We start from the raw sequence: 11,571 nt of genomic DNA, 5'->3' as shown, positions 1-11,571 counted from the left end.
TTCCCGCCACGGAGCCCGGTACTCCAGACTCGGGTACAATGGGCCTAGGAGGGTGAGCCCCAGGGGGACCTTTAAGTGCTACCTAGAAAAGTCCTCGACTCTAGCCCCATCTGCTAGCATCCCTAAACATTTTAGGGTCGAAGAAAGGGGCAAGGTGGAGAGGTAGAGGATTTGGATCCTTGGCGTCCGTGTAAACAGACGCCACTTCCATCCCCAGCTGCAGAGCTGCTCTGCCCAGCGGATTCTGCATCTCTTCGTGATTAACGGACCGCCCTGTGGCCGGGGCATTCGAACTTAGGTTGTTGTACGATCCCAACTGTACACAGGGGACCTTGGGAGCTCCGTGGTTGTGGGACAGCTCCTAAGGGGTTGCACCAGTGTGTGAGAGTGTATTCAGGCTGCGAAGTGGTTAACCCTGCCAGAAGGGAAGAGGTTCGGGCAGGACTTCGGTGGAGTAGCTCCCTCGGCCTAGAAGCCTGGGGAAGGATGGGTGGATGAGTGGGAGGATCCCGGGTTGGGGGCGTGGCCTTGCGCTGGAGAGCTAAGTCCCGCGTGGCACTGAGCCAATAGGAGTCGGCGCCGGCCCAGGGGGCGGGGACACACCCCATGCAGGCTCCGCCCGTTTCAGCCCTTTTCTGGGGACCCGACGGCGCGGACCCAGTCTAACTGCTTCAGCACTTGCTCTGGTTTTACAGCAGCTCCCTCCCTTTTTTCAGAACCCGTTCTCCTAACCCAGCCCAGGGAAAGGAAGGAAATCCGAGGAAGACCTGAAGAGCCCATCTGGGCTCTGGTTAAAACTCAGGTCTGGCTCCAGCATCATCCAGACGCCAGGGAAGTCCTTCCTGCCCTCTGAAATGGCCCCATCCAAAAATGGACGAGGTCCCTGGGTGATGGTTTGAATCCTCTCCTTCTCTTTCCAAGCTCCAGGCTAGGGATGTAGCCTGAGACTGGGCCCATTCTAGGCTTTATATAAACTTCTCCAGACTACCTAGCTCGGGGCTGCTTCAAGGAGGCTCAGAAAGACCAGATGCCAGGCAAACCTTAGGGTGAAGCTCTCTGGGGTTAGTTTGGGGCCAACACCGAACCCCCGTATTAACCCTTAGAAGTGCATGCTGCAGACCGAAGAGAACCCTTCTCAGCTTCAGAATCCCCACCCATCTAGGATGTGGGAGTTCCCGATGCCTGGATTTGTCCCCGACTTCCCCACACTCCACAGCAAACCTCAGTGTCCCACTCCGCGCAGTGGACCCACGTCTCCTGCGCCTGCGCAGCCTAGAGACCAACATCTTCTAAGGCTGCAAGGAGCTAAAAATCGCTCCCGCCCACCCACAAGCTGGGCTGGACTTGAGGATCGCGGAGTGGGGGTGGGGGGGGTAGTGTTGTAGTGGAGCGGGGTGGAATGAAGAGTGAGGAGGGAGGCTGTCTAGATGCCTGTCCAATTAGGGCAGTAGGAAGAATCCTGGTGGCCGAGCAGGTGCGTGGAGGTCGCAGGGGGTCGGCATGCCTCAGGAAGGGACTCCTGAGGTGGTGAGGGGCGAGGCTGCAGCACAAACATGTTTACCACTGCTGCGGCGCCGGCAGCCCCGAGGGGCGCGAGCCCTGGGGCAATAACTTTGTTCTGCGCCCCCTCACCCCCAGCCTGGCTGGGCACCAGGGCAAAGACCTCGATCCCAGCCCCTTCCGCCTCTGACGGGCCGGGAGCCCCTCGGGTTATCCTCGAGGGGAGCGCTAGGCTGCATCCCCCTCTGTCAGATCCCTGGATCCCCGGGCGGCCCCTGAGGGGCGGGGTCCCCAGCGCGGCGGGACGCGCGGCCACCGCGTTCCCCCTAGGTAGAGTCCCGAGGCCATGGGAGAGGGCGCCTGGGCCAACCCTGGCGTAAGTTCTCCCGCCTCCTGCCGGGCCCCGCCCCAGGGCGCCGACCCCTTCCCCTCCACCCGGGGCCAGGGCTGCCGAGTACCTGCAGCCTCCGGCGACGAATCAGGCCCGAATCGTCCATGGCGGCGGCGGCAGAGGCTTCGGCCCCGGGGAGGGAGGTGGGAGGCGGCGGCAGGGGCGGCGGCGGGAGGAGGGAGGCGGGAGGCGGGAGGCGGGAGGGAGTGAGAAGCCGCGGGGACCGCGGCGGCGGCGGCGGCGGCGGCGGCTGGGGGGGGGGGGGGGAGGGGGCAGGGAGGTGGCGGGGGCGGAGCAAAGTGGGGCGGACCCGGCGTCGTCACTGCGTCTGGGCGCCCGAGCCCGGCCTCGGCCAAGGCTGCCCGCGCTGGGGGCGGGGGGGGTGGCGGCGGACAAGAGGGGGAAGGAGCCTCCAGATGCCCCCAGGGAAGTCAAGCTACCGTGAGACCCCTGTAGAGACACGCCAGGGGAGAGGCATGCCCATGGGTAGACTCCCAACCCAAGAAACACCCCAAAGGAGACATTCTCACTAAGATATATTCCCTATGCAGACAACCTCCTCCCCGCAGTGACCCCCTCAGAGAGACACATTCCCACGGGGAGGTAGTCTCCATAGGGAGGCCCTCTCCAATCAGGAATTCCTCTCACCCTGAAAATCATTTCTAAAACAGATGGTCTCTGAGGGGTGACGCTTCCTCTCAAAAGCCCACCCTCCAAAGAGGAGACATTTTCGTAGAGAAAGATCCCCGCGGGTGATATTTCACTTGGGGAGCTTCGTGAGGCTACCCTCAGTGAAAGACCCCACGAAAGCCATATTCTCTATGGGAAATTGTCCCCACCCACGAGACCTCACATCCCAAGGAGATACACTCTTAACAGAGTGTGTATTTGCACTGAGGAGACCCGTCCTTACGGGAGAAGCCCCCTCCGAAAATCATTTACATGCTTATACCAACCCGCTTCCCTAGCGATCCCCTCCCTCATCGTCAGGATTAAGAAGCCAGGCCAGGCTGGGCCGTATTTATAGGAACGATTAGCTGGTGGTTGGGGAGGAGGGCAGCCGAAGCGATTTTCACCACTCCCCCGCAGTGTTCCTGCAGCTGAGGCCAAGCCAACCATTGCTTCCCCTAGTTGTAGTGAAAAGCGTCGGAGACCTCCCCACGCCAGTCTTGGCACTGGAGGGCATGGTGGGGTGGGGGCTTCCCAAGGGTCTCAGTCCATAACTGTCCCGAAGACCCTGGAGGGCGCGGTCACTGGGCGGGAGCGACCCCTGCCTGTCAAAGGGGGCTACAGCGAGGTCTAGGTCCCGGTGTTCCCCAGGCGCTTGTCTGCTCATCTCTGCGCCTTTGCCTGAGTTGTCTCGGTCTGTTTCTCTCTGTCTCTGTCAGCACGTTCGTGTTGCCATCTCGCTGAGTCTGTTCCTCGCACTTCTCTGTCCAAGGCCGGGAAACCGCTCTTGCCGCGCCTTCTCCCGCCGGCTGCTGCGGGAGCTCTCCGTGGTGCTGATTTCTAGCGCTCCAGTCCGTAGTGCTGAAATATGAGCTCAGGTTGGGGGCGGAGGTTAGGGAAGGGGAAGGGTTGTCAGGAGGCACAGCCTAGAGGCTGGACAGATAAGACCCACGAGCACCCTGGACTACCCCAAGATGAACCGGAGGAAGGCTAGGTCCACTGAGTACTGGTTGCTGAAGCTTCCAGGACATCAGTGGGTGCCCTTAGAGGGGCCAGGAGACAGTGCCTCCTGATTAATTTACTCAACAGGTATTGAGCACCTACTGTGTGCAAAGCTGTGTTTTGGATTCTGGGAGTACATCAGTAAAAGAGACAGACAAAACCTCTGCACTAGTCCGAGAAAAGAGGAAGAGAGATTTGTGGTAGTACTCATTGCTCACAAAAACACATATGCAAACTCTGCAAGCACAGGCACGCACACACACTGTGCAAATACACACACAAACACGAAAGTACCAACACATGCTCAACAAACAGACTCGCATATACCCATTCACACACCCTGCAAACACATACTCCACAAAAACACATATTCTGCAAATACACACACATACAAACACATACTCAGCAAACACAAACTCACAAACACATGTAATCATTTGCAAACATGCAGTTAGCACATAGACACAGAGAGTCCTATGCAAACACATAAACACAGAAAACAAACACACACTCAGCAAACACAGAAACACATATTCACATAAACTCACATTCTGGAAACACACGTGCAAACACGTACTTAGAAAACACAGACATACACACACTCGGCAATGCAGGCATACACAAACAACACATACAAACACTCAACACAAGCACACACTCATCGTCCCCAAACCAAAAGAAGCTCAGCTGCACACAAACTCTTGTTCAAAATATAGACTCGGGCTTCCCTGGTGGCGCAGTGGTTGAGAGTCCGCCTGCCGATGCAGGGGACACGGGTTCGTGCCCCGGTCTGGGAAGATCCCACATGCCGCGGAGCGGCTGGGCCCGTGAGCCATGGCCGCTGAGCCTGCGCGTCCGGAGCCTGTCCTCCGCAACGGGAGAGGCCACAACAGTGAGAGGCCCGCGTAACGCATAAAAAAAAAAAAATATATATATATATATATATATATATATATATATAGACTCATTATCCTCCCAATGCAAAACATGGACACACATACACACACTCACATACCCACTGGAGGGCTGTTTTTCTCTTCTTTTCTATTTTATTTTATTTTAGAGGGCTGTTTTTTCTTACTGGACTCCCCCACTAAACTATCAGCTCTATGAGGGTTGAGATTTTCATGTCTTAGTCACTACACTGCATCCCCAGAATCTGGCACACACTAGGTGCTCAATAAATGTTTGTTGAATGAATTGAGGGAATGTTTGCAGGGACACAAATTCACAGAAACTGCAAAGGGGCACACACACATACACACACACACACACACACATGTCAGATGGAGTCCTACATCTTCTCCACACATGACAACACCTTCTTGTTCACTCATTGTCAACATTCATGGTCAATAACCTTTGTCCAGTGACCTATTCACAATATTTTTGCAGAACATCTATCCTCATCCTTCATCCCCCTCCCCTTCATTTATTACCTGATTCTTACTCAACCGGACACACTTGGCTCTTGGAACAATTACAGACCTCCTTACCCAGATTTTGAGCACACACACACACCACACACTAAAGAGATGCACATAAACGTATCGTCACACAACAAACACACATACCCACTCAATACATACACAGACACAAAACACACCCTCATCCCCCACACACACACACCCTCATCCATCTCCTCACACATATACAGAGTTTAAGCCACAAGCTCAACATAAAGACAAACACAAGGATATATACACACCAGCCTCAGATCCTCTGGTCTTTGGTCAGCTGGAGCAGAGGGCGGGGCGATGGGAAACCCCTCCCCTGCATCAAACCACGCCCCTTTCAGCTGTTTTCTGGATTTGACCCTGAAGTGTCTCAGCGGTGCCCTAGACTCCAGTCCGGATAACAGGTGAGGGGTGGCCCGAGGGGGCAGAGAGGGGGAGGGAATTGCCTTGTCTTCACAGATCCCTAGTTCCCCCTGCCCTGGGGCCTTTGGATCCCACTGGCAGAATCCGAGTCCTGCCACAGCCAAGCTTGGGTCCAGAGGTCCAGCCCTGGGTGTCAGCCCCTAAGCTGATTGTGGGCCGAGAGAAGGTGACCATGAAAGGGGCCAGCAGGGATCAAGAGGGAGGGAGGAGACTGGGCAGAAGAGAAGGAAGAATTACTGGACAAGAGGGGGGTTTGGAAGATCTGGGGAGGTCCCTTTAGAGGACAGAGGAGGTTGCCTGAGGGCCCATAGGGTGGGAGATCCCGCTTTGGGTCGGGGTGGGGGGGAAGGGAATCATCGTCAAACACGGGTGGGGGCACTTGCACCTGAAGGGATGGAGGGGACATGAGTCTGATGGGGGTGGGGCTCCTTGGTCAGAGACAGACCTTGGTGGCCCCCGGGGATTTGAGGGTTCTTGGCTACTGCTTCCTCATCAGCTGCCCATTCTCTGCTCTGCCTGGCACTGTCTCCTGGCTGCGCATCAGGACAGTGCCACCCTGAGCTACCAGACAGGGACAGCTGAACTTCACCCCGTATCCCAGCTGACTCTTATCTCAGGTGGACATGGCCTGCAGGGGTTGCACTCGACCCAGGGGCCTGGCCTGGGCCCTGCAACTGACCCTGGCATGGATCCTGCTGGGGGCTTGTGGAGGGAGCCACCCACTCCCAGCTAGATCCCAGAGACACCATAGGCTGGCGACCAATTTGGGCACAAGCCAGCTGCACCTGGCAGGTAAGCATTCCAGACTCTGCCTAAACTCTAACAACCAGAAACCCCAACTCAACCATAACAATGCCAGAATTTCCTTTGGAGAGGGGTTTAGGGTGACCGGAGGAGGCACCTGGGTCTAGTGGTGGTTAAACAGCACAAATTGCCTAGGTTCAAATCCCAACTCTGCCACTTCATAGCTGTGTGACCCGGGGCAAATCACTTAACCTCTCTGAGCCTCAGGTGGGCCACTAAGAAAGGAGGAGAAATAATAGACCTACCTCGTAAGGATGTTGTAAAAGAGTATATGTAAGTATATGAGAATTTATATCCCCACCAGGGTTGTCATAAATGATAAGCTGATTATGATTAGTGATTAGTTCTTGAAGCTCCATTTGCATCCCAAGCGAAGTGTCTTTAACTTTTATGTTTGAGAGAACATATATAATTGGGGTCTCCCCGTTCAGAGGAACCCCAAGCCTTGGTTCCCCAACCCTACCTGAGGATCCAAGATGGCAACTCACTGGAGTCCCCTTCTCCATGACACTCTTGTCCCTCAGAGATGAACACACCAGAGGCATCGGACCCTGGGATCGTCTCAGGGAGCTGTGGGGAGCTGAGCCCCGGGTAAGTACAGCCACCTCCAGTGTTTCCTTGTGTTCTTTGCTCAAGTTGCCCCGACCAGGGGACAGAGCCCTTGCGCATCTTGACCTATCTGGGCCTGTCTCTCCCGATGTCCAGGTGTGAATCCTTCCTGGGACACCTCCAGGTTGCCCTCCGCAGTCGTTTCCACCTGCTGCTATTGGGGGTACGCCAGACACAGCCTCTCTGCTCGGAGCTCTGCGATGCCTGGTAGGAGAGGCGGGGCGTGAGGGGTGTGGCCTATGGCTTGGGCGGGGCCGAACGGGGGATCTGCAGCTTGATCCTCCGGGTGCCTGAAGGGGCGTGGCCTGCGTCCAAAGCCGCCAAGGTGTACAGGACGAGGTCTGGTGTTAGAGGCTAGGTAGAAAGGGACGGGGCCTGTGGAGGACCCGCTGCTAAGACTGGCACTACAGAGGACTGGCCTTCCATGGAGCTGGCTTTTTTTTTTTTTTTTTTTTTTTTAAGGGGAGGGCCTCTTGATTGAAAAGAGAAGCTAAAAGGGTGGGGCTGGCCTGGAATAGATGGTCTGAGGTCGGCAGGGATGAGGTCTGAAGTGACAGAGCCCTGGTAAGTTTAGAGAACATGGGGCAGGCTGAAATCTGGGGGATGGCTTTTGTAGGAGCGTGGTTCTAAGAGGCGGTGCCTGGATCTGGGGAAGGGACATACCAGGGGCAAAGCCTTGGAGAGCAGGAATCCCACTAGGACGTGGCTGCGGAACCTTCACCCACCTTCTTTTCTCCACACACCACCCCCAGGTTTGCCACCTGCGAAAGTGATATCATCTGCAGCCCGACTTGGCTCCCACTCCTAGAAAAGAGGGGCTGCGAGCCTGGCTGCACCACCTATGGGCAGGTGAGCATGGGACAGAGGAAGCCAGGAAGAGACTGATACTTCCCCTCACTATGTCCTGGGTTAGCCCGTCTAGGTCCCAGAGTCCGGACTGGCACTCCCAAGGCCCCCACTCCCATCCTTCCCGCTTCCACAGCCCAATCTCCATAGTAGGATATGCCTGTAGCCTCCCTAAGGCCCACTGAGTCCGGATTTGCCCTCCCCAAAGGACGGTCTCTGCTCTAGGCCCGTCCACAGTACCCCTGGAAGGCCCAGAAACCCGAGTCTCCTTCTCCAAGGCCCCAGCCTTAATCTGGTTCTCCGCCACCCGAGCCCCCTGGGACCCAGTAAGACCTCGCACTCCCCAAGGCCCCCCCCCCGACTATGGCCCTGCCCCCAGGCTCCCAGGATGACCTAGAGGTGAGAATTTCCTGCCCTAAGATCGCGCCGCTGCCCCCAGGGTATCCGGACTCCACCAACTCGGACCCAAACTTCACCCCTTCCCGCCAGACTTTTGCTGACGGAGCGGAACTTTGCCGCTCGTTTCTGGGCTACGCGGTACCAGTGGCGGATCCTGGCTCTGGTCACTGCCTCAACATTTCCATCTCGGTGCTGCCGCGTCCCAGACACGCACGGAGGGCCCGGGAAAGCACTTTCCGGCGCTCCCGACGCCCTCGCACCTGGATCCTGGACGCTGCGAGCAGCGGAAGTGGCAGTGGAAGTGGCAGCGGCCCCTAGGGGGCGCCTGGCCTTGAATGGAAGATGCACCCCCTCTCCCCACCTCCGGCCCCGCCCCTCAAGACACCCAGAGTCCCACCCCTGTCCCTCTCTGCATTCTAGTTTCCAGAGTCCCATCCTTCCTCTCTGGGGCCCCAGAGACGCCCCTCTTCAGATTATTTGAGAAATAACCCAATTGTAGTTCATTGTTTTCCTCACCCCCCGAATAAAGTCGCCAGTTAGAGCACGTGATGTGGCTGCTTTTTGGGGGAAGTAAGTGCAAAGGAGAGTTGCCAGAAAGTGATGGTTGTCTCTCAAATCTTCAGGTGCTAAAGTTAGCGACTGATTCACAGGAGCATGTAAATGAGGGCTTGTCTACACCCTGGAGCATCAGTCACAACTTGGAATATCCAGGTGTCAGAAGTGGGGAGGAGGACTTCCTGGTGGCCAGTGGTTAAGAATCCACCTGTCGGGCTTCCCTAGTGGCGCAGTGGCTGAGAGTCCGCCTGCCGATGCAGGGGACACGGGTTCGTGCCCCGGTCCGGGAAGATCCCACATGCCGCGGAGCGGCTGGGCCCGTGAGCCATGGCCGCTGAGCCTGCGCGTCCGGAGCCTGTGCTCCGCAATAGAAGAGGCCACAACAGTGAGAGGCCCGCGTACGGCAAAAAAAAAAAAAAAAAAAAAGAATCCACCTGTCAATGCAGGGGACCCAGGTTCGATTCCTGGTCCAGGAAGATCCCACATGTAGTGGAGCAACTAAGCCCGTGCACCACAACTACCGAGCCTGCACTCTAGAGCCCGCGAGCCAAAACTACTGAGCCTGTGCGCCTAGAGCCCGTGCTCCACAATAAGAGAAGCCACAGCAATGAGAAACCCGCGTACCACAATGAAAATTAGCCCCTGCTCTCCACAACTAGAGAGAAAGCTCACACGTAGCAACGAAGACCCAATGCAGCCAAAAATTAATTAAAACAAAAACAAAAACAAAACACCGCTGGGCCTGTTTAATCAGAGGCAAAGGCCATAAAGGGTTTCTGGAGGTCTGTACAAGTCAGGAAGCTTCTTGGTGGGACTGGTGGCACACAGTGGGAGAGCACACCTCCTCTCCTTGTCAGTCCCTCTTCTGGACCCCTCCCCATTTTTAAAAAATTTATTTATTTTTGGCTGCGCTGGGTCTTCGTTGCTGTGCACAGGCTTTCTCTCTAGTTGCAGTGAGGGGGGGCTACTCTTCATTGGGGGTGCGCGGGCTTCTAATTGCAGTGGCTTCTCTTGTGGAGCACCGGCTCTAGGCGCGTGGGCTCAGTAGTTGTGGCGCACGGGCTTAGTTGCTCCGCAGCATGTGGGAATCTTCCCAGACCAGGGATCGAACCCGTGTCCCCTGCATTGGCAGGCGGATTCTTAACCACTGTGCCACCAGGTAAGTCCCAAGGGTGTCTTCTTCTTTCCTTCCTCCGCTTCTCCCAAATGTCATTCCTGGACCTAAAGCAAAGGACTTACTCAGATTCAGGATTTGGGTTGTAAACACACTGTAACCACTGGACCGCCAGGAAAGTCCCATGTAAGCACTACCCTTCATCCTCCTCCTTATCCACAGGCTCTAGGAGAACCAGTTTCCTCACCTGGAAACAGGGGCAATATCCCTTTTAGTTCTATTCAATAGAGCAAGATTGGTGGATGCCTCGTGTGTCCAGGCACTGTGTTAAGATAGATAGATCAGGCCCATTCCCTGACCTCAGTGACGGCGAAATAGCATAAGCAGCAAAGTGTCCCACTGGGAGAGTAGTAGACAGGCATCTTTCAGATGCCAGAGACAAACTCAGTTCAAAGTGCCTTTAGCCAAGACAGTGATAAGCTTCAGGAATGGCTGTCTCTAGGTTCTTAAATGATGTTACGAATCTATCTGTATATATATTTTTTCTTGGCTGTACTCTGGGACAGGATCTCCTCACAGTAGCAAAGATGGACCAGCAACTCCATGATTTTGTTGATTAAAATGGGCCTATTTCTCTGTAAAACCAGCAAAGTTCCCAGGGCTGGCTCTCATTGATCCAGCCTCCTCATAAGCCCATTACCAAGCCAATAATTGTGTCAAGGGGCGCGCTGTACTCTCACTGGCCTGATTTGGGTTATGCTTGTACCTAAACGTCCACGGTGGGGTGAGCTCCATCTGAACCACATGGACTGATGATGGGGGAGGGGTGTCCCCCCCTAAAGAAAATCAGGTGATGAAAGCAGGAGAAGGGGAAGGAGTGCTGGTCAGGGAGTCATGATATATTGACCACAGAGACTGGTGGTTATGACCTTGACTCTGTAGTGTATCTACCTGGGTTCACATCCCAGTTCTACCGTTTACTCACTCTGTAACCTTGGGCATGTTGCCCAGCACTTATGAGCCTCAGTTTCTTCATGTGTAAAATGGGGATAATAATTGCTCCTCTCGTAGGGTTATTGGGAGAATCGAATGAGTTTATGCAAGTCGTTATGGTTATGCATCACTGTGTAACAAACAACTCCAAACTTAATGGTGTAAAACAGCAATCATTATCTTTCATGGTTCTGGAGTTTCCCTGGGCTCAGCTGGATGGCTATTGTTCAAGGTCTCTCATGCAGTTGCAGAGAGTGGCTGGGGCAGAGTCACACTCAACGTATCTGGTGGTTGGTACTGGCTCTTGCCTTGAACCTCAGCTAGGGCTGTCAGCCAGAATTAACTACACGTGGCCAATCATAGTGGCTTGGGCTTCCTCATAACATGGCGTTTGGGTTCTAAAGGTACATGTCCCAAGAAAGAGAGCCAGGTGGAAGTTGTCTCACCTTTGACGACCTAGCCTTAGAAGTCAAACTGTGCTGGAATTCCCTGGCTGTCCAGTGGTTAGGACTCGGCACTTTTCACTGCTGGGGCCCAGGTTCAACCCCTGCTCAGTAAACTAAGATCCTGCAAGCCAGGTGGTGAGGCCAAAACAAAACAAAAAAAGGTCACACAGTGTCACCTCTGCTTTCTATTCACTAACGTAAGTCACTAAAGACAAAAGGGAGGTGCCCTAGACTCCACCTCCTAATGGGAAGGATGTCAAATACAATGCTTAGAAAGTGACTGGCACGTAATTAATTAACACTCAATAAATGCAGACATCATTCATGATCACTGTTGTTGTTGATGATGTTTTATATGTACTG

The 11,571-nt window shown here is 54.9% G+C and overlaps 1 protein-coding gene across 1 annotated transcript; it reads left to right on the top strand.

The window, feature by feature from the left end:
* The first annotated feature begins 6,065 nt into the window (after positions 1-6,065).
* RTBDN (retbindin) lies at positions 6,066-8,418 on the top strand. Its single transcript, XM_065875299.1, has 5 exons — positions 6,066-6,234; positions 6,771-6,837; positions 6,952-7,062; positions 7,608-7,704; positions 8,191-8,418. The coding sequence occupies exons 1-5, from the start codon at positions 6,066-6,068 to the stop codon at positions 8,416-8,418; spliced, it is 672 nt and encodes a 223-aa protein (XP_065731371.1).
* Positions 8,419-11,571: the final 3,153 nt, after the last annotated feature.

The sequence above is a fragment of the Phocoena phocoena genome, chromosome 3 (assembly GCF_963924675.1).
Source record: "Phocoena phocoena chromosome 3, mPhoPho1.1, whole genome shotgun sequence".
In the NCBI taxonomy this organism is placed as follows: Eukaryota; Metazoa; Chordata; class Mammalia; order Artiodactyla; family Phocoenidae; genus Phocoena; species Phocoena phocoena.
This window is presented reverse-complemented; position numbering and strand designations above follow the sequence as displayed.

Coding starts and splice junctions, on each gene's coding strand:
- RTBDN (XM_065875299.1), top strand. CDS start 6,066: ATGGCCTGCAGGGGTTGCACTCGACCCAGGGGCCTGGCCTGGGCCCTG. Junction 6,235..6,770: donor AAGCCAGCTGCACCTGGCAG/GTAAGCATTCCA, acceptor CTTGTCCCTCAG/AGATGAACACACCAGAGGCA. Junction 7,705..8,190: donor GCTGCACCACCTATGGGCAG/GTGAGCATGGGA, acceptor CCTTCCCGCCAG/ACTTTTGCTGACGGAGCGGA.